A 22,588-nucleotide genomic window follows, 5' to 3' on the forward strand; every position below is an offset into this window, starting at 1 on the left:
ATTTCCCACTTATCTTCAAGTTCTTTTGGCAGAAGAATCTGGGGGTAGGGGTGGGAATGACATGCTATTTGAGTGTCCTATGTGTGCATAGAATCTGTGTTTATCTACACGCTGGCAGTTTGATGGCCAATTACTGTATTCATGTTCTACAGACCTGACATGTGAGGTCCTGATGGAATGTTCCAGTAATTTGAGTTAGAACCATGTAATTCATGTCCATAGTCAGGCCTTCTCTCTCAGCTCTCTTCTTCACCATTTCAATAACTATTTGGTGTGAAGGATAATTTTCTGATGTACTATCAAAAAGTGTTTACTGTTTATTTCATCATTAATAACTATTTGAATCATTTTAATAGTTGTGATATTTTAATGTTCTCTCTCAGTCTGCCAATATCCAAATAGTGTATCAGCAGTGGCATGCTTCAGGATCAACTTTTTATAACCTTTTCAGATTCAGAGTACTCCTGCAGGATCCTGTTCTATTTCCTTATAGCTACTTTTAACATCCGTTTTTGTCCATTTTTAACTGGGTTGCTTATTTTCTCATATTTAATTCTTTACATAGTCTGTATTCAAGTGCTTTGTCAAATACATATATATATATACATACACATGTGTATAGCGCACGTATCTATGTATATGTGTGTATATGTATAATAGATATTTTCTATTATATATGCATAATAGATATATATGTATAATAAATATAGATATAATAGATATTTTCTCCGAGTCTGTGCCTTGCCTTTTTTTTTTTTGAAGATTTATTTATTTATGCATACAAGAACTGGGGTACAGGTGTGGGAGGGTGCGAGGATTCAGCAGAGACAGAGCGGAGAGCAGAACAGGCAGATTGACTGAAATACACTGCTGAGGGGAGCAGCAGGTGAGTCAAGAGAGGTCTGCTGTGCCATGTAGGTAGCTCCCTGTTCTGGGATCGAACTTGTGCTGCAGTGGCTGCAGATAGCTTCATAGTGCTGTGTCTTAACCCCTTGCGCCATCAAGGAGGTCCCTGTTCTGTTCTTCTGTTTACATTGCTGTCTCTTTTCTGGACCCTGTAGTGAAAGGCCTGGCCAGAACCACTGATTTTTGAATTATGTCTAGAGAAATGACTGCAGCCAGGCAGATGAAGCTTCCCAAGATAGCAGAGAGAGTGAGCAGAGGAAGTGTACACTGTATCGATTTCTAGGGATCTACCATTGACAAGTAGGGTTGGGGTGGGGGAGAGAAGAACAGAGAAAGGAGAGCACAGCCAGAAGGAAATGTGATAGGGAACAGGTGGTTGGTGGTCCTTGGAGCTCAGGAGAACAGAGGAGTGAGAAAAGGCCTGGGATTGTGGCCCTGGTGACTCAAGAACAACTTCACTAGTGTGTAGTGGTAGACTTGATGGGCTCGTTATAAAGGGAAATTGTCAAAAGGATGTAAAGTTGTTCATGATAGCCCCTCATCTTTTTAGAATCTGCAGGATATGACATCTCAGAGGTATCCCTGTACCTCCAGTTTCTAGCACATTGGAGGTAGCACTCAGTGATCAAAGGAATGGTTAGGTGGTGTGCCGTGAAGACTTTTACAGTGTGTGCTGGTTATGCATTGTGACTAGTAAAAGAATGAAGATAAGAAAGGCTCAGGCAGGGGAATAGCAAGGCTGGGAGATGGGAAGGTGAAGGATGGGAGGTGAAGAGGGAAACCGGAGAGGCCAGAGTTCTCTGCGGTGGCATGGGAGTCTTAGAGCTTGGCCATGTTGGAGTATGTCTAAAGGGGGATGAACTTGAAGAGCCAAGAAAGGGCAGAAGGGCCTGAGATGGGAAATCTGACAAGTAGTCAACTCCTTAGCTTATGTGGCAGCTTTAGAAGAATGAGGCAGAAAGAATGGCATCAGGGGGCCTCCCCTGGTGGCACAGCGGTTGAGCACTGGGCTGCAAAGCTGCCCGCAGCCTCTGCAGTGCCAGTTTGATCCCTGGCAGCCAGCAAGGGTCCCACATGGCTTGACAGACCTCTCCTGCCGCCCGCTGCTCCCCTCAGCAGTGTATTTCATCAGTCTGCCTGTTCTGTTCCCCGCTCTGGCTCTGGTGAATTCTCTCACCCTCCCGCTTTTCTGACTGTACCCAGTGCTTATATAAATAAATAGATAAATCTTTTTTAAAAAATTTGAAAAAAAGGGCCTCCCCGGTGGCACAGCAGTTGAGCGCTGGGTTGCGAGGCTGCCCGCAGCCTCTGCAGCGCCGGTTCGATCCCCGGCCACCGGGCAAGGGTCCCACGTGGCGTGCAGACCTCTCCTTCTGCGCCCACTGCTCCCCTCAGCAGTGTACTTCATCAGTCTGCCTGTTCTGTTCCCCGCTCTGGCTCTGGTGACTTCTCTCACCCTTCCACGCTTCTGACTGTGCCCAGTGCTTATACAAATAAATAAATAAATAAATAAATAAATAAATATTAAAAAAAAAAAAAAAGAATGGCATCAGGGAGGGTCTTGTGAAGGGCTTGGTAATAGTAGCTCTGACATGGAAAGTGAGTCTTACGAAGGATGATGTGGAATTCCAGTGGAAAAAATAAGAGGGGGCTGAGCCTGGCATCCTAAATCTGCGCCTATTCTCTTCTCCCTCCCTCCTCAGTAAGGCTGAGTCAAGACTGAGTGGGAGAACCGAGGGTTTCTTGCGGGGAAATAGCCAGCGGTGTCTAGAAGGTAACTCAGATTTCACCAGACAAAGGATAAAAGATTGTGTTGATGTAGGCTGTGTTGGGGAGTTTGACAGCTCACTTGATCAACTGATGAAGAAAATACTTGTCTGCACGCCGTCAGATGGTCAGGATCTTAGGGTTCAACACAGGAACAGTGGGATTTAGGTAGCTGCCAGACACATGAGTGACAAATCACTCTGCACCTGAATGATCCAGGACAATAGCAAGTGGGCCAGTGCAAGGCAGGGCTAGAATCCAAATCAGACAGACCTAGTAGAGACCTAGGAGGGATGAGTAGAACGAGTCCAGCACTTCGTATTTCCTAAGATCCTTTACTCACAGCATCTCAGTTACTCCTTCTTACGACCATCTATAGTAGATGCTGTTATCTGCATTTTACAGATGATGAAATTGAGGTGAAGAAGTTTCTAGAAGCTGATGCTGTGTACCCAAAGGATATGGGTTGATTTTTGCAAGTTGCTTCCTCCCTAGTTGTCTGTGGCCTTTGGTTAGAGGCATTGAGTGTGACCTGGTGAACCTACCTTCCTTGTCCCCAGCTGTGCTAGTCCTTAAAGGATCTTTAACTCTGACTTGGAGGCCAGGACTCCACCTCAGGCTAAATCGAAGGTCCTGCAGGGGAATTTGTATCCCCCTCCCCAGGACCCGGAGCCTTGAGGAATGCAGGTTGACTCTAGTGTGTGCATGTGAGTATGTGTTGTTGTGCACAGCATGGATGTGTCTGGGAGGCCATGGAATCAACGTCTATCTTGTGGGCACACCAAGGACACAGATATACAGCGAGTCTCTGTGTGCCTGTAAGTGTTCAGAGGAAGAAGAATCCAAAAAGAGAGTTCCTATTTCTGGGTGTCCTCTGTTTCTTCTCCTTTGCATGTTTTCCTCCTATTTTCTCTCCTCCTCCCCTGAGAGCTGAGGTGGCACTAGGATTAAGTCCTCACACTCAGCTTTGTCTGAGAACAGGGTCCTTCTATGCCCAAGACCTTGTAACCTCAGTGAGGTGCTATGTGATCCAGAGTACTCTCCTGGCACGGAGTCTCCCTGAGGTCCAAGCCCCTGCATCCTAGTTGGGTGGGACCTGAGGGCAGCCATGAACCCAGGCCAAGGTTTGCTTTGGAGTATAAGTAGATTAGTTCAGGGGAAACTGAGCAAAGGAGCATGTCAGGAGTGGCCCAGGGTCAGCCTGTCTATGTCCTCCCACAGCGTCGGGTGAGAAGAAGGAAGGCTGGTCGTGGGAGTCTTACCTCGAAGAACAGAAGGCCGTCACTGCCCCTGTCAGCCTCTTCCAGGACGTGAGTCAGACAATACAATTCCCACCTCGGAAGAGCCCGCATGCCCAGCCCAGGGGTTCGCCACGGTGTCATCTGTATCTGACACGCTCCTGGCAGAATGGAAGGCAGCGGCTGCTTGTGGGTCTGAAGTAGAGAAGGACCCAGCATGTGGGGCTTCCAGGCTGGGCCCCAGGCTCACCCCACACTGGGCTTGCAGACTCCTGAATTCTGGTGCCTTCCACTCAGCCGTCTCTGCTATCTTTCCATGACTTGGGTGAGAGTCCAGTCCCTTAAGTCCCCCCCACCCCACCCCACCGACTTGGCTTATAATTTTCAAGGGAGCTGGGAGCTACTCTGTTCGCCTAGCTCCCTGCACTAAAGATGCCCAAATAAGTTACCCCTCTGGCAGTACCAGGCAGATGGGGCCTAAAGGTAGCTCCTTCACCCCAAGCCCGCCAGGCAAGGATAAGGCTGGATGGAAGCTGGGTCCTCTCCAATCTGTGCGTTGACAGTACCAGGCGGTCACTCATAATAAGAATGGCTTCAGACTGGGCATGAAATTGGAAGGCATCGACCCCCAACACCCGTCCATGTACTTCATCCTCACCGTGGCCGAGGTAAGCGGGGCTCGTGCACTGCTCTGACGCCTCAGGATAGACAGCCTGCGGGGATGTGCGGGGCCAGGACTCAGACGAGAGAGACACTGCCTGCCCTGGGAAAGCTCACAACCTAGTAGGGGATTGGGTGGAAAACACAGAAAGCCAAAAGGCACACATGTATTGGGGGTAGTCACGGTACTTGAGTGCTGGAGAGTTTGAGGAGGAGAGATCCTGGGGACAGGGGTGTTGGCATGAGACTGATAAGTCCTTGTCCTCTAGAGGTCACAGTTGTTGGGGAATCAGTCAAGTAAACATCAGGGGTGACGGCAGACATGAGCAGGGAGGCATGAGGGGGCAGGAGTGGGGCCTCTTTGGCTGTCTTGAGAGAGGAATTGTGAATGAACCGGTGTCCCAAACAGAAGAAGCCACATGAGCAAAGGCCCTGGCATGTAGGGTGGGACACGTTTGACAGTGAGCGAGTGGGGAGGCTCAGAGAGGGTAACAGGAGGTTGGGTCGTCAGGACCCTGGGCAGGCCTGAGTTTCGGAAGGTGCCCTCAGGCTTCTGTCTAGGGCCCGAGGATGACAAAGCATCTCCCTGTCACGCGCCTAGGACTCAGGGTTCATTGGTACATGGACAGACCTCACGTAGGATGGGAGCGCGTGGGGCAAAGTCCAGGATGGGGGAAGCCTAGGAGGAAGGGAGGTGGGGGACATGCTCACTTAAAGGAGGGGCAGGGGAAGGGAGTGAGCCATCAGCAAGCCTCAAGTCCCTGTGCTTCCCCTCACGGGGCCAGGTGTGTGGCTACCGCCTTCGTCTGCACTTTGATGGGTATTCCGAATGCCATGACTTCTGGATCAATGCCAACTCCCCTGACATTCACCCCGCTGGCTGGTTCGAGAAGACTGGGCACAAACTGCAGCCCCCCAAAGGTAAGGCCTTAGCTGGGTTGGTCAGGTAAAGCCTTGAGCCCTCAGACCCATTCCTTCTTCCCTGTGGTCCCCCCTTTTTTGCTCCCTGATCCACAATTAGCCTGTGTCCATAACCTCCTGTGACTCGGCCCCAGGGCCTGTGCTTTGCGCTGGCCCTTGGAGTTCCCCTGAGGTATTGTCTCGCTTCAACAGGGGAGTCCCTGGGCAGGTTCTTGAAGTTCTTGAGGGCAGCGGGGCCCTCAGGCCTGCCTGATTCCGTTGCTTCAGTGTGGGGTGCCCTGGCCTCAGCCCAGCCTCTGTCTGCACGGCACTTTGTTCGTCCCCCCTGAGGGGCCTAGGTTACAAGGAGGAGGAGTTCAGCTGGAGCCAGTACCTGCGCAGCACCAGAGCTCAGGCTGCCCCCAAGCACCTGTTTGTGAGCCAGAGCCACGTGAGTGCCCCTGAGCGAGAGTGGGCACCCGCCCCCGGGACAGTCACCGCAGCTGCCCGCTCAGTGTCTGACCAGCAAGAGCACTGTTTGCTTTGCTCTGGGCTCCCATACCAGACGGGAGGGGCAGAGCTGGGCAGGCCCAGGGCCAAGGGAACCATTTAGAGATTTTCCCCCAGTTCCTTCTGCAGAAATCCTATCTCCCACAACCCCTTGGAGCCCCTCGTCCACCCCCTCAGCCAGGAAGCTGAGATGTTGTTGTTGTTTCTTGCTTGGTTTGCTCTGCGCTTCTTGGTGTAACATCCAAGCCTCTATTCTGGTTGCTGCTTTTTCTTTTTCTTTTTTTTTTTTAAAGATTTATTTATTTATGCATACAAGAGCTGGGGTATAGGTCAGAGGTGTGGGGGATGAGAGGATTCACCAGAGACAGAGTGGGAAACAGAACTGGCAGACTGACTGAAATACACTGCTGAGAGGAGCAGCAGGCGAGACAAGAGAGGTCTCCTGTGCCATGTGGGTTTCTCCCTGGCTGGCCAGGCATTGAACTCATGCTGCAGAGGCTATGGATTGCTTCATAGTGCAGTGCTTAACCCCTTGCACCACCAGGGAGGCCCACTGGTTGCTGGTTTTTCTTTTTGCCTGGCATTGAGGCTCTTCCATTCAGTGCCAACGACTCACCCCTTTTAGCTGGCAGCTTCATCCAGCAGTGAAAGGTCTGAGAGGCAGAGGGAACCCCATTAAAGTATTGTCACATCAGGGCCTCCACTGGTGGCGCAGGCAGTTGAGCGCTGCGCTGTGAAGCCGTCCGCAGCCTCTGCAGCGCCGGTTTGATCCTGGCCAGCTGGCGAGGGTCCCACATGATGTGGCAGACCTCTCCTGTCTTGCCCGCTGCTCCCCTCAGCATTGTATTTCGTCAGTCTGCCTGTTCTGTTCCCCGCTCTGTCTCCAGTGAATCCTCTCACCCTCCCCCGCATATGGCCTGTACCCCGGTTCTTGTATAAATAAATGAATAAATCTTTAAAAAAAGTGTTATCACATCGAAAGTCCAGGGTTGCCTTGGGCCAGGGACTTCCTGGTGCTAGTCAGGCATGGCCGTTACTCCCAACCCCAATCTGCCCCAGAAACCATAATTGCAGGTTCCCAGGGGATTGGTGGGTTTCTGTCTGCTAATGGGGCAGGGAATGCAGACTCTTAAGTCAAACTTTATATCCTGGCCCCTCCATTGACTGGCATGTGGTCCTAGGCACGTCATTTAACTTACAAAATGGAGATGGTGAGATCTGTCTCACAGGAGGCTGTAAAGATCAGGGAGGTGAGGGCTTTGGAGGCTTATACCTGACACATGGCAGGTGTCCCCTGCCCCCCATGTCAGCTCCTCCTTCCCTACCACCCTATTCTTGATCCAACCACCTCAGCCCAGGCTCGGGCAGGCTTGTCTTGATAGAGGAAGCCATGCTCAGCTTGGCACACTCTTTGACTGCGTGTGTGGCCTCCTGCTAGTTCCACATCTCCTGGCAGAGTGAGGCTTCCTCTGGGTGCACAGGGAAGCCAAAAGTTCCTGATTGGCTTGGGCCTGGGGGTGTGTACTGGAGAGAGGACCCTCTTTTCCAGCCTTTTTCTCCCGTCCCACCCCCTGCCTGCCCCAGGTATACTCCTAGGGAACTTATTCCTTCCTCTGCCAGTGGGCTCTGGGCTAATACCAGCCAGCCTGGGCCTGGCCGTGGCAGCCCCTCTTCTTGCCCCCAGAGTCCCCCACCCCTGGGCTTCCAGGTGGGCATGAAGCTGGAGGCAGTTGACCGCATGAACCCGTCCCTTGTCTGCGTGGCCAGCGTGACCGACGTGGTGGACAGCCGCTTCCTGGTGCACTTTGACAACTGGGACGATACCTACGACTACTGGTAGTGGGCCTGGGGGGTGAGGGTCGGGCAGGCGGCAGAGGCAGCACTTTCGAGCCCAGGAAACCACATAAATTCATATTTGTTCAGGGGAATAATTGACTGTCCTGTGGATTTGATCTGTATCATAATAAGCAACGCAATATTGAATGTTTATCTAAAATGACCAGGGTTAAGATGAATAAATGCTTGCGATTTGTGGTTTTCCCTTAGATGTTATAGGGGTATGAGAGTGTGTAGTTCCGCTGTAATTTTGTGACTTTCTCATCAGCCATCTAACTTGCACTGAATAATAGAGTGAGGGGGGACCTCAGAGTTTCACTTGGGACAGTGAAGTGTTCTTGGATTGCAGGTGTGATCCCAGTAGCCCCTACATCCACCCCGTGGGCTGGTGCCAGAAACAAGGAAAGCCCCTCACCCCTCCACAAGGTGACTGCAGCCTGAGCACACGCCCCTTCCCAGGCCTGGCCTCTGACCCCTCTGCCCTGACACCAGCCTAGTACTTCATGAGCTGAGTCTTAAGGGTTGGGAAGAGAGGACAGGTGTGTCCTGGAGCTTCAGCTTCCTTGCCTGGGAGTTGAGGAGCCTTTGATTTTAGGGGAGTTTTGTCAAACTGTGGTTCTGTTGAGCTTTAAGGAAGAAATCAGATGAATACCACCTCCCCAAACCCCTCCTCCCATGGAACAGGTGTCCAGAGTGAAAAAAGTATATCCTTTTTGGAGTTCTATGCTGACCCCTGTGCAGCACGTTCAGCCTGAGCTGGGGCTGGAACAACAGGGCAAGGGAGGGGATGGGAGCCAGGGTTCCCAGAGAGCATTGCCACCAGTAGGGTGACATGATTGCCTCTCACCAGCACCCATCTGCCCCAGGAGACCCCTGCAAGGAGCTTGGCTGTGGTGCAGGGAGACTGTCCTGCAAGGGCCTCTGTCCATCCTGTGCTCCTGATCCCACTTGGGGGCAGAGAGCTCCCCCAGTGCACCTGGGAGTCTAGACATTGCTCTCATCTTTCCTCCAGACTATCCAGACCCTGATAGCTTCTCTTGGGAGAAGTATCTAGAAGAAACCGGGGCCTCTGCTGTGCCTGCCTGGGCCTTCAAGGTGGTGAGTCAGCTCTCTCTGTCTCCAGAGCACAGCTTGGGAAGTAGAGGAGCACTCCACCAGCCAGGTGGGACCCCAACCTCCCGCTTTGGCAGCCGCAATGTCCCAAGCACAGCTCTTGAGCTCCCTTCTTGGGGCTTAGCCCTGATGAGCTGGGCCTTGGCCTAAAGGTCTTTGTCCCCCTGCAGCGACCCCCACACAACTTCCTGGTCAACATGAAGCTGGAGGCTGTGGACTGCAGGAATCCTGCTCTGATTCGTGTGTCCAGCGTGGAGGACGTGGAGGACCATCGGATAAAGGTGGCTCCGGGACCTTCCAACTGGGCAGAAACTCTGTAGACTGGCCAGTGTGCAAGGGCACAGCACGAGCCAGACGTAATGAGGCTGTGCACCGTGGGGAAGAGAGCTGTCAGCTCCAGGCCAGAGCTCTTGGATCTCAGTCTGGCTTCATCTGTGACTGCCCTTGGTGGGCTTGGGCAAGTTATTTCTGAGCCTAAACCATCTCATCTGTAAAATGAGCCTCATCAACTTGTCCTGCCTAAGGATTAATGGTAGAGACCCATAGCTTCATGAGTGAATCCTTTGAAAAATGGGGCGGTCGAGGTGGATTATTGGGAGGTTGGCCCTGTGGTTCTTCCAATCCAGGATCTTGCTTCTGCCAGGCCCCAGGGGGAGAGAGAGCCTCCTCAGCCTGGAGGATCTCCTGGCTGAGCTGGGCTGCCTGACCTTCAAGGGACTTTCCTCCCTAGCTCCACTTTGATGGCTGGAGTCATGCCTATGACTTCTGGATCGACGCCGACCACCCGGACATCCACCCTGCGGGCTGGTGCTCCAAGACAGGCCATCCCCTGCAGCCTCCTCTCCGTGTGTACTCCTAGGGCCCTCTGACCCTTTTATTACTAGTGTCCAACCCCACCCCTGAGCGCTGACCCAGGGACTGGGCACCACACCCAGCTTTGACACTGATGGCTCCAGTGCTCCCAGTGAGCTCTGGAATCCCCCACCTTCCCCGTCCATGGGTCTGCTCCTCTCCAGGGGCCTCAGTGACTCTAGCTTCTTTAGTTGTGGGGCTTGGGGTGCTGTGCTGTGAACTCACTGGGGAACATATACTTAGGAGGTAGTTAAGACCTGGCGAGCTCTCTCAGCATCCAGAATAGCCACACAAGGCATGCCCTGTGTTTGCTAAGGAAATGTGGGCTCCCTTAAATCGTGGTCTCCTGTGGAGGTGGGAGTTAGAGGTGGGGCCTTGGACTGCTCAGCCCCAGTCCTTTCCCTCAGGATTCCCCTCCCTTGTTAACCTGCTGCCACCACTTCTGTTTCACTTGGGGTCTTGATTGTTCTCTAAGAATCAGCAAAGCCTGAAAAACGTCACCAGAGTCTCTGGGGTAAAAACAGGCATACAAACACAGAGAATCTCATGAAGCTGCCTGGTGTGGCTCCTGAGGAACAGTGGTGTCCACACCAGCTCTGAGTCGATCTTCTCCCCCAGGGTTCTCTCTGGGCAGAGGGTATGGCCTGCAGGTTTCCACAAAGTGTGTGATAGCCAAGCCCTCACTCTCCATAGAGGGTAGATATTCAGCAGAGGGATGTGGTGTCTCGGCCAGCCCAGGGCCTCATATCTGGGGAACTAGTTCCTGGTGCTGCCCTTCCTTGGGCAAACTCCCCCTCCCTGCCCTCTACCCCAGCCCACCCCCCAGGGAACCTGTGCTTATCTCCTTCCTGCTCCTCCAGGCCCCAGAGAGCCCAGCTCCACCTCCCCGGGGGGCTGTCCCCCTCTTAGCTACCGGAGCCTGCCACACACGCGGACCTCCAAGTACAGTTTTCACCACCGGTGAGTGCCGGGCCCTGCCGGGATATGCGGGAAGCAACCCCCTGTGTGTGGCCCATCAGGGTTCACCAAGACACTCTCCAGGTGGGCCCAGGCTTGGGAAGGGCTCAGCAAGACGAGCGGATTGGGCCCAACGTAAGCCTCCTCTTCCCCAGGAAGTGCCCCACTCCTGGTTGTGATGGCTCTGGCCACGTCACGGGCAAGTTCACAGCTCACCATTGCCTCTCGGGCTGCCCGCTGGCTGAGAGGAACCAGAGCCGGCTGAAGGCGGAGCTGTCCGACACGGAGGCCTCGGCCCGTAAGAGGAACCTCTCGGGCTTCTCCCTAAGGAAGAAGCCTCGCCATCACGGCCGGTGCGGAGGGCAAGGGTGCAGGGCCTTGTGTCCTCTTGGGCCAGGCCAGGCACTGACTCCCTGCCACCAACCTGATCCCTCTCTCTCCAGAATCGGACGTCCTCCGAAGTATCGGAAGATCCCGCAGGAAGATTTCCCGAGTAAGTTCCAACCCATCTGCTCCCATGTCCTCCACAGTGAGGCTCAGTGACTGTGAAATGAGTGCCGGGGGGCCCAGAGGATGGAAAGGAGTCTGCCTCTCCCTTTGAGATACTTGGGGGGTGCGGAGTCATGGCAAGAGCCCAGCATGGGGCCTTGAGTGACCTCAGGTCCAGCCCCATTTTACCCATGGCCTTGCTGTGAGTCTTTGAGAAAGGCACAGAGCCTCTCTGGCCTCCAGTTCTGTGCTGTGGGGCAGAGTGATGCCCCTGCTCTTTTCTTCCCAATTGTTGGCTTCCTGGAAGGGGGGCCATGGCAGTCACACTCTAGCTGTGTGACCTTGAGTAAGTCACTTTGCATCTCTGAGCCTCCGTGTCCTCATATGCGAACATGAATAATGTCTGCCTTACAAGTGGCCGCTACCTGAAGTAATAGCAGTTCTGCTGCTGTTTACTGAGCACCTGCCATGTGCCAGCAGTGTTTCAGGTGCTCTACATGCACTGTCCCTGTCACAAACATCCTGGAATGTGGATGTCATTCTCTCCGAAGAGATGAGGAATGGGAGGCTCAGAGTGAAGACATCGCCCAAGGCCTGTGAGGAGCAGAGCTGGGATCCAGACTCAGCTCTGACCTCCCCTGCCTCATGTTGCTGGTATGCATCTGTGGGCACCAAAGGTTAGCTCACCTCTCCACTTGTTTGGTCTTAGCCTGGCTGCCACAACCACACACGACAGAAATTTATTTTCTTAGAAGTCCAAGCTGAAGGTCTCGGCTGAGTTGGTTTCTTTTGAGGCCTCTCTCCTTGGTTTGCTGGGTCCTTTTGTCATCTTTCCTCCGTATGTGTGCCCCTCTGTGTCTCCAAAATTCCTTTTCTTATAAGGACACCAGTCAGATTGGATAGGTTCCACATTTTAGCTTAATCTCTAAAGGCACTACCTTCAAGTACAGTCATATTCTGAGGTCCTAGGGGTTAAGGTTTTAACAAATGAATTTGGGGGCGAGGAGACTCAGTTCAGCCCATAGCCTATTCCATCAGGTGGGGCAAAGGACTGAGCCCTCCAGTGGGTGACAGATTCAGCTTACCTCTTCAAGTACTGGCTTGGGCCCCCCGGATGCTGGGGATCTGGCCTCAGTTGAGTGGCATGACTGTGGTTCAAATCTAGAAGATACCTTGAGGAATCACTTGGAGTATTGTACCTTCTGGGCAGGACCCACTTTATGCCAGGTCTTCTCCAGAAGCAGTGGTGCCTGGAGTAGTATATAGCACAGAAGAGCAGGGTCCTGAAGTCAGACCACCTTCCGTGGCCCCTGAGTCCCTCGTCTGAGCCCTCAAAAGGTGTGTGTGTAGGGGGAGCTTATATGAGATGGTCCATGTAAAGTGCTTAGTTAAACTACCTGCTGGCGTAATCAGTCCTATTTCTTGCCTGAATCACTCTTGCTGCTGTTCTGTACGGTTTCCTCTTGGTGGAAACAAGGCAATTCCTGCAGCCTCAGGCCTGAGTGAGCTGGGTCTTGGACTCCCTCGTGGCCCTTGGGGTGAGGCTTCTGAGATGGGACCCCAGCGGGCCCCTGTTCTACCCACCCCACACCACTCCAAGTGGTGTACACACTAGGCTTCATTGCAGGATCAGGTTCTGACCACCAGAGGGCGCGGACCTACCGTGTTCATTCCAGAATTATCCTGAGAACTGGGGAAGTTGAGTCTTTCCAGAGCCTGAGACTGTGGTCCCTAGAGGGCAAGGAAGGCCACTGCCAGGGCCTCAGGGCCCTTCAGGAACAGGTCTCTGTCTCCTCTGCAGGGTTGCCTACTCCACTAGCTGGCCTTCACTCTAAGGACACCCAGTTCACCCTGGATTTTTTTTTTAAAGATTTATTCAATTATGCATACAAGAACTGGGGCATAGGCCAGAGGTGTGGGGGGTGAGAGGATTCACCAGAGACAGAGTGGGGAACAGAACAGGCAGATTGACTGAAATACACTGCTGAGGGGCTCAGCGGGCGAGACAGAAGAGGTCTGCTGCGCCATGTGGGTTGCTCCCTGGTCTGGGATTGAACTCAGTGCTTCAGTGGCTGCGGATAGCTTCATAGGTTGCGTCTTAACCCCTTGCGCCAAGAGGGAGGCCCCAGGTCACCTTGGATTTTGTCCCGGAGGAGACTTCTCACCCATCCGTGGGCATCCTCAGTGTGGGCCCCTGGTTTGCTAGGGTACAGCTCAACGGGAAGGCTGCTTAGAGAGGCCAGGACTCAGTGACATCCGCCTGCTCACAGGGCCAGTCAGGCCCCACGAACACCAGCTGTTTAAAAGAACAAGAGATAACCACAGAGCTTGCCTCATCCAAAGTTAATTTACAGATGGAGAAACTGAGGCCCCCGCTAAGTGCCTTGTCTAGGATTAAGGGGCACATTAGAGAAACTGACCCTATCTCCCTCTTCCGAGTCCATGTGTGTTCTGCACTACGCTGCACACTTGTTCCCAGCTTCCCCTGCCTTGCCACCATGTTTAACGCCCACTAACAGTGCCATAGCCAGTGTTGTCCCCCCACCCCAATGTGTGTGTTGAAACCTAATCCCCAAAGTGATGGTCCTTGGATGTGGGGACCTGGGGCTGGTCGTAGGGTGGAGTCCTCAGGAATGAGATTAGTGTCCTTATAAGACCTCCAGCGAGCGACCCCACCCCTTCCTCCAGTGGGGACACAGCAAGAACCAGGACGTAGGCCCTCACCAGACACCTCTCTGCCAGCCGCCAGAGCTGTGAGGAGTGAATTCCTGTTGTTTTTAAGCCCCCAAAACACCAATTAGCCAAGCAAACCAAAAAACCCAAGAATTCCTGATCAGACGTTAGATGGTTTACAGTTAGGTAATCATGGTGACTGCTGGTGGGAGCTGCCGCCCTGTGCTGGGGAGACCATGAGGAGCAAAGCTCCTTAGGGCTCCTGGTGCATGGAGCAGAGGGTGTTGAAGGACACCTATGTGGATGGGAGGCCAGATGCCTGGCCAGGAAGATGAAGTGCTGCTGGTGGTAACTTTCTGGGGACACCCTGGGTGACCCCAGACAGGCTGACTGAGTGGTGGAGGGAGCAGCTCCTGCTGATGCAGAAGGTGGAGCTCTTTGGGGTGTGGGCAGGCGCTCAGGCTGGGCTGGTGAGCAGAGAAGGCAGGAGGGAAACAAGGGCTACAGAACAGGCCAGGGGTGCTGGGATTGGGATCCCAGAGACTCCGAGGCTGAGTGTGAGGTGAAAGGCTGAAGCTAAGTGGAAAGTCTGAGCAGGGAGGGCCCGTGAGGAGCAGCCTGCTGCATCCCCATGGGTAGAACGAGCACTAAGTGAACAGGAAAGAGCCAGCTCTTCTGGACAATGGGCAGAGACAGGGCGAGCCCCACAGACACTGGCCACATTGCCCAAAGCCAGCCCAGTCGACAGGGTGACTGGTGACCAGGTTTGTCAGAGTTCCACAATGTTGAAGTCAGCCAGTGAGGGCCACGCCTGGCCAGGGTGGTGCCCAGGCAGAGTGGTGCCACTCATGGGGTCGAACAGTGTTGAGCTGGAGGGCAGAAGCCAGGGACTGCAGGAGCATATCAGGAAGCAGAGTGGCTGGCACTGTAGAGTTGGGAAGTGGGTCAGGCATCACTCTGTGCCAGTGTAGACAGGACACATGCAGGTGGTGAACCAGCCCAGACTGACGGGGTGGGAGGGCTGGGCTGAATCTCCCTGGCTCTGCAAGAGTTGGTCAGCGCGTCAGAAAGAGTTTAGGAAAGAAGAGCAGAAATGGGCCTCTGCTGTTGGGGCTGCGCTAGTGTGGACGTGAGAGGCCATTTTGGTGCAAAGTATCTAGAGAATGGTGTTTTCAAGATGCTACGCAACTTGGGGTCAGTGCTTGGCACCGCCTGCCAGCCTCTGCTCTGCTTTCCAGCCCTAAGTAGCGATGTCATGCGCCAGTCTCTCTTCATGTCGGCTCTGTCCGCCCACCCCGACCGGTCGCTCTCAGTGTGCTGGGAGCAACACTGCAAGCTCCTGCCCGGTGTGGCAGGCATCTCGGCCTCGACCGTTGCCAAGTGGACCATCGATGAGGTGAAGAGCTCGGGCCCCTTCCTCTCACCCCTCCCTGTTTGAGCCTCTCACTACACCCTGGTGGGAGGGCTGGGGAAAGGCCCTCCTCAGACAGAGCCGGACGCTGCTCTGGCCACTACCTCTGTCTCAGCCCTCCGGTCACAGTCCCTTCCAGCTATCTAGCAGGGGGTCGACTGAGTGCCACCCATAGGCCCATCCTGGTGGGAAGGGAGGGGGATGTGCTGGAAATTCAGCTGGAGAGAGGGCCTCAACCCAGGGCCACGGAGCCAGGGGCCTCACCTCACACACCCCACAGCTCAGACACAGGGTCCTCTTAGGCTGCTAAGAAAAAGCAGCACAGTCCCAGCCCAGAAGGCTCCACACCCTGTAGGCCCGCCTCGCTACACTGCCCCGCCCTCACCCCTTGGCAACATGGCTTCTTTGGTTTCCAAGGTCTTCGGCTTCGTTCAGACCCTGACAGGTTGTGAGGACCAAGCCAGGCTCTTCAAAGATGAGGTAAGGTGCAAGTGCAGCATGCAGCCACAGAGAAGGGTCCCCCACCCCGAGATGGCAGGAAGTAGATGCACTCACCGCACTGCCCCAGCAAGGGAGGGGCTTCTATTATCCCACCAGGGGGCACTTGCCACGGTGACCCGCCTCTCTGGTCTGGTGTGGACCCCGGTCCAGTTGGGGAGCCCTCTGTGTTTGGGACCCTCCTATTGAAACAGGCCCCTGGAGAGAGGATGCCCTTACCTTCCGTTCTCTGCCCAGTCTTTTGTTTTCCAAACTTAGCTTCACCAGTGATGGCAAATTAAAGTGTATTGTGAATGGCACTGTACGTTTGGATGCTACACTCTGTACAGCAGGGACCCTTTCATACACTTAAAATTGAGACCCAAAAGTCGACCAGAGACCAGAAGCAGCGAGTGGTAGAGAAAAGAACGCTGGCTTTGCAGGCCAGTGGTGGTGGAGCTCTTTCCTGTCTCTAGGACTGCATCTTCTGTCTGTAAGATGGAGATAGAATGGGTATGATGGCGAGATGGGAAACAGTGGGTGGATCATTGTTCCAGAACTGTCCATCTGGTCTGATTATCTCACTAATCTCTGTATTGTTACGCAGCAGACTGTAGAGTAATACGCTAGCTTATCACGGCACCAGGAGGCCTGAGACAGCAGGGCCTCAGTCAGTGGCACTTCTGATTTTTAAATGCGGAGTTGTCCTTAAATAAACAATTTTATCATGACTCTGCTCATTTGTAGAGTTTAAAGCCAAAAGGGACATTTGACTTCCTTCCAAAGAATACACTCACCCCACTTCCTTCCGCAGAGTGCAGTCTCAGCTCCCCGTATATGCCCACTGCAGGCCAGGGGCACTTAGGAAAGAAGCCTGCTCCTCTTTCCCTGGGAGAATTTCTGGATCCAGGCCCGACACAGCCACTTTCTTTGCCCATCTTTGTGGGCGACACTCACAAACTCATCCTCAGTCCGGGCACTTCCTCCCTCCCCCAGGCACTTGCTTTGTGGGTTGTTGATCTTGTTAAGTCAGTGCAGGTGTCCAGGGCCGATGCCCACTGACCAATACAGAATGCGCTGTGTTGGGCCACTGTTTTGTTTATTTCATTTTATTTTGACCACTGTTTTTTTGTTTTGTTTTGTTTTTATTTATTTATTTATTTTAAGATTTATTTATTGGGGTAGGGCAGGGGGAAAAAAAGATTTATTTATGCATACAAGAGCTGGGGCGCAGGCCAGAGATGCAGAGGGTGAGAGGATTCACCAGAGACAGAGTGGGGAGCAGAACAGGCAGACTGATTGAAATACACTGCTGAGGGGAGCAGTGGGCGAGACAGGAGAGGTCTGCTGCACCATGTGGGTTGCTCCCTGGCCGGCCGGGGATCGAACTCGTGCTGCAGAGTCTGCGGATTGTTTCATAGTGCAGTGCTTAACCCCTTGCACCACGAGGGAGGGCCCTTGTTTTTATTTTTTTTAAATACTTCATTTTTATTTTTAGAGCCATTTAGGTTCATGGCAAAATTGGAGGAAGGTACAGGGATTCCCATATGCCCCGGACCCCATCCCCAACTCACCCCACCCGCGTGCGCGTTCGCACGCGCGCGCGCGCGCACACACACACACACACACACACACACAGAGCCCTTCCTCATTGTCAGCACTGCTTCCCGGTCATTTGTTATGACCCAGGAAGTGACACCTGTGGGGAGCTTCATAGAGCTGCTGGACTTAACCAGGGAGGCCCTGACTTCCTCTCTGTCAAATAACTCATGTGTCGTGCTGCCTCACAGCAGGAGGCCCATGGTGCCAGCTTACCTCTCTTTAAGCGCACCAGGATTGACCAGTGGGTACATGTGGGCACAGCAATAGCAGGTGTTTTGAGATCACTGTCGGTGAGGATTCAGACCTGATGTCAGTGCACCCCAAAATCCAGACCAGTCAGCAGGCAGAGAGAACGAGGAGTCTGTGTGTGACCGTGGGGAAGCCGGTGGCCTCTCTCTCCTCCTCTGTCCCCATGGCTGTCATGGCTGTCTTCCTTTTTTCCTTCCTCCCTCCCTTTCCCTTTCTTTCCCTCCCTCCCTTCTCCTGCCCTCTCTTACATCCTTTACTCCACTTTTCTTCCTCCCACTCCCTGTACACACCCCCACTTCGCCTTCACCCCTTCCCCTGACCCTTTCCACCTCTCCGATTTCCACCTCCCTCCCCCAACCTCTCAGATGATTGACGGCGAGGCCTTCCTTTTGCTGACACAGGCGGACATTGTGAAGATCATGAGCGTCAAGCTGGGCCCCGCCTTGAAGATCTATAACTCCATTCTCATGTTCAAAAACGCCGATGACACCTTAAAGTGATGGGCTCCGGGTGGGCCCTCCTCCGGCCTGAGCTGGGCCTTCCTTTGCAGCTGAGACTGCCTTTCCGACCTGAGTTCCTCATAGCCCACCTGTGCCCCATCTCTCTCTCGCCCACCGGGGGTGGTCCTCCTCTCTGGAGCCGCTTCTTGAAGGCACAAGGGAGCAGATGAGCCCTGGGGAGGACGGAGTCCAAGCCTCCGCGTCCTGGAGCTCATCTGCCAGCAGGCGTCCGGTGAGGGTGTGATGGGCCGGAGTAGGTTGGAGGTGCCCTGCCTGTGGCAGCCACCGCCTCCAAGAGACTTGTCTCATCTCCAAGCGACTCTTAGCGTTAGAACAGGAGTCCTCCAAACACGAGCCCTTTTGTCTCCGGCATCTCTCCACGCTCCTTCCCTCGGCTCCTCTCTCTGACCCTGCCACCAACGTGGTTACTTGTCAAGACTCCTCACCCCTTTTTCTCTGCTGGTTTTGCCACCCCCATTCTGCTGCCTGGTTCCCTGGGCAGTTCCCCAGCCAGTTCCCCTGGCTCTTTCCCTTTGGGGGGGTCAGCCCCAGAGACCTGTTTTAACAGCCTGCTGGGGGTCTTGAACTGCCTCTTTTCCTTTGGCTCAGAAGTAGGGGCTTCTGGGCCAAGGTGCCTTTTGCTCGTGCCCAGGTTTACGCTACTTTTAGTTCACGTGCCAAGTCCTGTTTCTAAAGCAGAGTGAGGAGGTAGTGAGAGCCCGTGTCGGGTGTGGGGAGGAGGCAGCCTGGCCAGGAGGGTACCTGAGAACAGCCCAAGGGCATGTCTGACAATCTCGGGTCATTGGTCACAGAGGCAGGCAGGGTGGTCCCCGAGTTGGGCGTCGTATCCTTCTCCACAGCCGTGGGATTCAGCCAGAGTGCTGCCCATGGGGTGAGGTTACTGTGCCTGCCAGACCCCCAGCCATGGGCGTGCGGCACCCCGCTTAGCACACACCCTGTGACAATGCTTTCGGCCTGCCCCTTAAATGTCTTGCTCTTGAGGAGCCTCACAAAGGCCGCTCACAGTTGGACTTTGGGAAGGTGAATTCTATCTTTGAATTCTCCACATCCCTCAAGCCCTTCTTACCATTCTCCATTGCACTGCCGGCTGGGTACCTGTGAAGGCTTGGGGCTTCATCATTCTTTACAAATTGGGGCCCAGCCTCAACTGAACCACTGCCAAACCTGCCTCCCAGCCTGGGGGTGAAGGGCAGAACCCCCGTGGGATCTGATCCCATTTGAGGTGAGGAGCAACTGTCAGAATTCTATGGCCCCAGGTGCTGAAATGGGTCTGCAGGGCATGGGACCGGGAATCCCTCCCTAGACTCCTCTCCATCATGTGAGTGTGTGTGAGTGTGTGTGTGTGACAAGTGTTTGACAGAGTGCAGATGTAAGGCTATTTTGGGATATTGTCAAGGGCTATTATTAAAATAAGAAACTTTATTTTTCCCTTAGAAGTGGGGACCCCGAAACTGTCTATTTCCTGCTACTGCCCAGATGGGAGCCCTCTCTCACATATGCCCGGACAGCTTTCTAGGAACCTTCCTGGGGGAAGCTGGACAGGCCATGGCTCTGGCCCTGGGCTGGTTTACAGAGGTTGCACTGGTGCCCCCTTGACAAGACTAAGGAGGAACAAGTCCGAACCTCTGCTCAGTTGCTTGGGGAGTGGCCAAACTTCCCAGCCCCTTGGCCTCATCTGCTTCTGCACAAAGCAAGGAAGGAAGCTCACGGGCTGGTGTGAGGAGACAGCAAGTACTCAGAGCGGGGCCGGGGACATTGAGGATTCTAAGGGGGAGGGTTGGGCGGCTTTGCCACGTGGGTCTGCTGGCCATGCTCCTAATGCTTGAAGGCACGATGGTCCAAGGGCTTTGGAAAAAAGGCCTTGAGGCCTAAGCACTTTCTGCACCCATGTCAAACTCTGAAAGAAACCAAATTATAAAAAAGGGAAAGAAATCTGCTTTCTGCCCACCCTTTGTGCCCCTGCCCTGTCCCCAGATGAGTTCATTGCACCTTGACCTGGGAGTGCGTGAGGGGAGGGAGTTGGCAGTGGTGCCCGCTGCCCTGTGCCAGCAGCAGGCGCCACTTACACTTTGGCCCCGGTGGCCTCACCCAGCCCTTGCCTAGCCCTGGCTTAGGGCAGTGAGGACCTTCTTTTTAATTTCTGAAGCAGAGAGACTGATCTGAGTTCAATAATGAAGGCTTTTGCACTTTCATTCACATGCACTTTTAGTGGGGTTACCTTTTTGTACTTGCCTCTGTGAGTGTGTGTGTGTGTGTGTGTCTGTGCGTATGTGCCAGTGTGTGTGTTAAGAGAATCCTCTGGTTTAAACTAAAGTCACTTTTGAGAGAGAAAAAGTTCTAAACAAAATGTGGTGTATTTTGTCAGTGTATTGAAACGACATAAATAAACTTGAATAACTGGATCATATAAAGCCAGAGTTTGTTTCTCTTTTCACAGTAAAGTCTCCAGAAAACACAAGATGAGAATCAATCATGCTATTACTGAAGAGAAATGCCTCTTTGCAGTTGGGGATCCTGAAGAATCCATTTTTTTATTCTATTTTGAAAGATAAGAAACAAGGGGTAAGAATAGATGGGGATACTTGTCTCCATTGAGAAGTGTTAACAATGGAGTCTTCCAGAAAAAGGGCCAGTCCTTGGCATTTTATAAATGGTCAAGGGCAGAAAATTCACTGTGTCCAATTTTTATTTATTATTTATTTTAAAGATTTATTTATTTATGCATACAAGAGCTGGGATACAGGCCAGAAGTTTTTTGTTTTTTTTTTTTGGGTGGGGGGGTGCGGTGAGAGGATTCACCAGAGACAGAGTGGGCAGCAGAACAGGCAGACTGACAAAGTACACTGCTGAGGGAGCAGCAGGTGAGTCAGGAGAGGTCTGCTGCACCATGTGGGTTGCTCCCTGGCCAGCCGGGGATCGAACTCATGCTGCAGAGGCTGCAGATAGCATCATAGGTTGTGTCTTAACCCCTTGTGCCACCAGGGAGGCCTCACCGTGTCCAATTTTTAAAAGAATATCAAAGTTGGAGGTGAGGCAATGTCAAGCTAAATGGTGAGAATTTATTAGGCTCCCAAAGACTGGGAGCAGGTGGGAAAGTGACAGATACTCCGTTTTCCATCACTGCAGCCTCTTTCTTGTCAGTGTCCTTAATTCTTTTGGCTGCTGCGTGTCCACAACTTGCCTGGAAAAATACCTGCCATGCAGCTGTCCAAGAGCATCTTTCCAGGAACTTAACTGACTGAGCAGATTGTTTGATGGTCTCTGAATTCAAGGTAGACTTTCAGGGCTGCCCAAAAAAGCAGCTGGGTGTTTTCCTAAGTTAGCCGCGACTTCCTTTTTCATGTTCCTACCCCACTACCCTCCCCCATTGAATCAGTAGATGTCCTGACCGTCCGTGCCACAGAGAACATGGAAGTCATCAGAACGAGCATCTCCACCTTCTGGCCACCTCACCTGCCAGGCTCTGCTCCCCATGCCCCCCACCCCATCCATCCTTCCCTCTTTCCTACCTATCACAGAGAAGAGTTGATTTTTTTGGCATCTAATCCCCCACCCACCATGAGTTGTGGAAAAGGGAATGAAACATTGAAAGACGAGAGAATTCTTGGAAGTTTAAACATGCAGGAAAAGAATATAAGGGTTGAAAGACAAAGTTGAGGATATTGCCCAAAAGCAGAATAAAAAGAGATAAAAAATGGGAACAGATACAAAAATTAGAGGACTGGCTGAGGTCCAGTATTGAGCCTTGAACAATGCTGAGGTTAGTGGCCTTGACTCCTACTCAGGCACAAGTCATCAAGTAGATAAGAGAACTTCACCAAAATTAAAAATGTTTGTGCATCAGAGGACATTTCTCAAGAAAGTGCAAAGACAACCTATACAATGGGAGAAAACATTTGTAAACTGTGTATCAGACAAAGCTTAATATCCAGAATATATATAAATAACAAAAACTAAACAACCCAGTTTTTAAAAATGGACAGAGAATTTGATTAGACATTTATCCAAAGAAGAAATAACTGAAAACACATCAGAAGATGTTCAACATCATTAGTTATTAGAGAAATGCAAATTAAAACCACAGTGAGAGTGGGTCCTTCCCAGTGGCGCCGCGGATTGAGCGCTGCGCTGTGAAGCTGTCTGCAGCTTCTGCAGCGATGGTTCGATTCCCAGCCGGCCAACAGCGATTCCCACATGGCGCGGCAGATCTCTCCTGCCTCCCCTGCTGCTCCCATCAGCAGTGTCTTCAGTCCATCTACCTGTTTGGCAACCCCCCCCCCCGCCCCCGGCCCCCCCCCCCCCCCCCCCCCCCCCCCCCCCCGTCTCTGGTGAATTCTCTCACCCTCCCGCACTTCTGACTGTACCCAGTGCATGTATAAACAAAACAAACAAACAAATAAATAAAGCATGCCTCTATTAAAAAAAAA

At 52.9% G+C, this 22,588-nt stretch overlaps 1 protein-coding gene across 2 annotated transcripts in view; it reads left to right on the forward strand.

The window, feature by feature from the left end:
• The window catches only part of L3MBTL1 (L3MBTL histone methyl-lysine binding protein 1), a 30,967-nt gene extending 10,293 nt beyond the window's left edge, over window positions 1-20,674 (forward strand). The window contains exons 8-22 of one of the 2 annotated variants that reach the window (XM_054697716.1): window positions 3,895-3,983; window positions 4,475-4,579; window positions 5,357-5,492; window positions 5,831-5,922; window positions 7,666-7,817; window positions 8,167-8,243; window positions 8,830-8,915; window positions 9,101-9,211; window positions 9,661-9,775; window positions 10,643-10,742; window positions 10,895-11,092; window positions 11,183-11,232; window positions 15,140-15,297; window positions 15,730-15,792; window positions 18,006-20,674. In XM_054697716.1, coding sequence (XP_054553691.1) covers window positions 3,895-3,983; window positions 4,475-4,579; window positions 5,357-5,492; window positions 5,831-5,922; window positions 7,666-7,817; window positions 8,167-8,243; window positions 8,830-8,915; window positions 9,101-9,211; window positions 9,661-9,775; window positions 10,643-10,742; window positions 10,895-11,092; window positions 11,183-11,232; window positions 15,140-15,297; window positions 15,730-15,792; window positions 18,006-18,140 — 1,667 coding nt within the window. In that variant the 3' untranslated portion in view covers window positions 18,141-20,674. The remainder of the gene's footprint in view (window positions 1-3,894; window positions 3,984-4,474; window positions 4,580-5,356; window positions 5,493-5,830; window positions 5,923-7,665; window positions 7,818-8,166; window positions 8,244-8,829; window positions 8,916-9,100; window positions 9,212-9,660; window positions 9,776-10,642; window positions 10,743-10,894; window positions 11,093-11,182; window positions 11,233-15,139; window positions 15,298-15,729; window positions 15,793-18,005) is intronic. The other variant, XM_037498972.2, reaches the window with a different exon arrangement.
• The last annotated feature ends 1,914 nt before the right edge of the window (window positions 20,675-22,588 follow it).

The sequence above is a fragment of the Talpa occidentalis genome, unplaced genomic scaffold (genome assembly GCF_014898055.3).
Source record: "Talpa occidentalis isolate TD23 unplaced genomic scaffold, MPIMG_talOcc4v2.1 talOcc4.10, whole genome shotgun sequence".
NCBI classification, from domain to species: domain Eukaryota; kingdom Metazoa; phylum Chordata; class Mammalia; order Eulipotyphla; family Talpidae; genus Talpa; species Talpa occidentalis.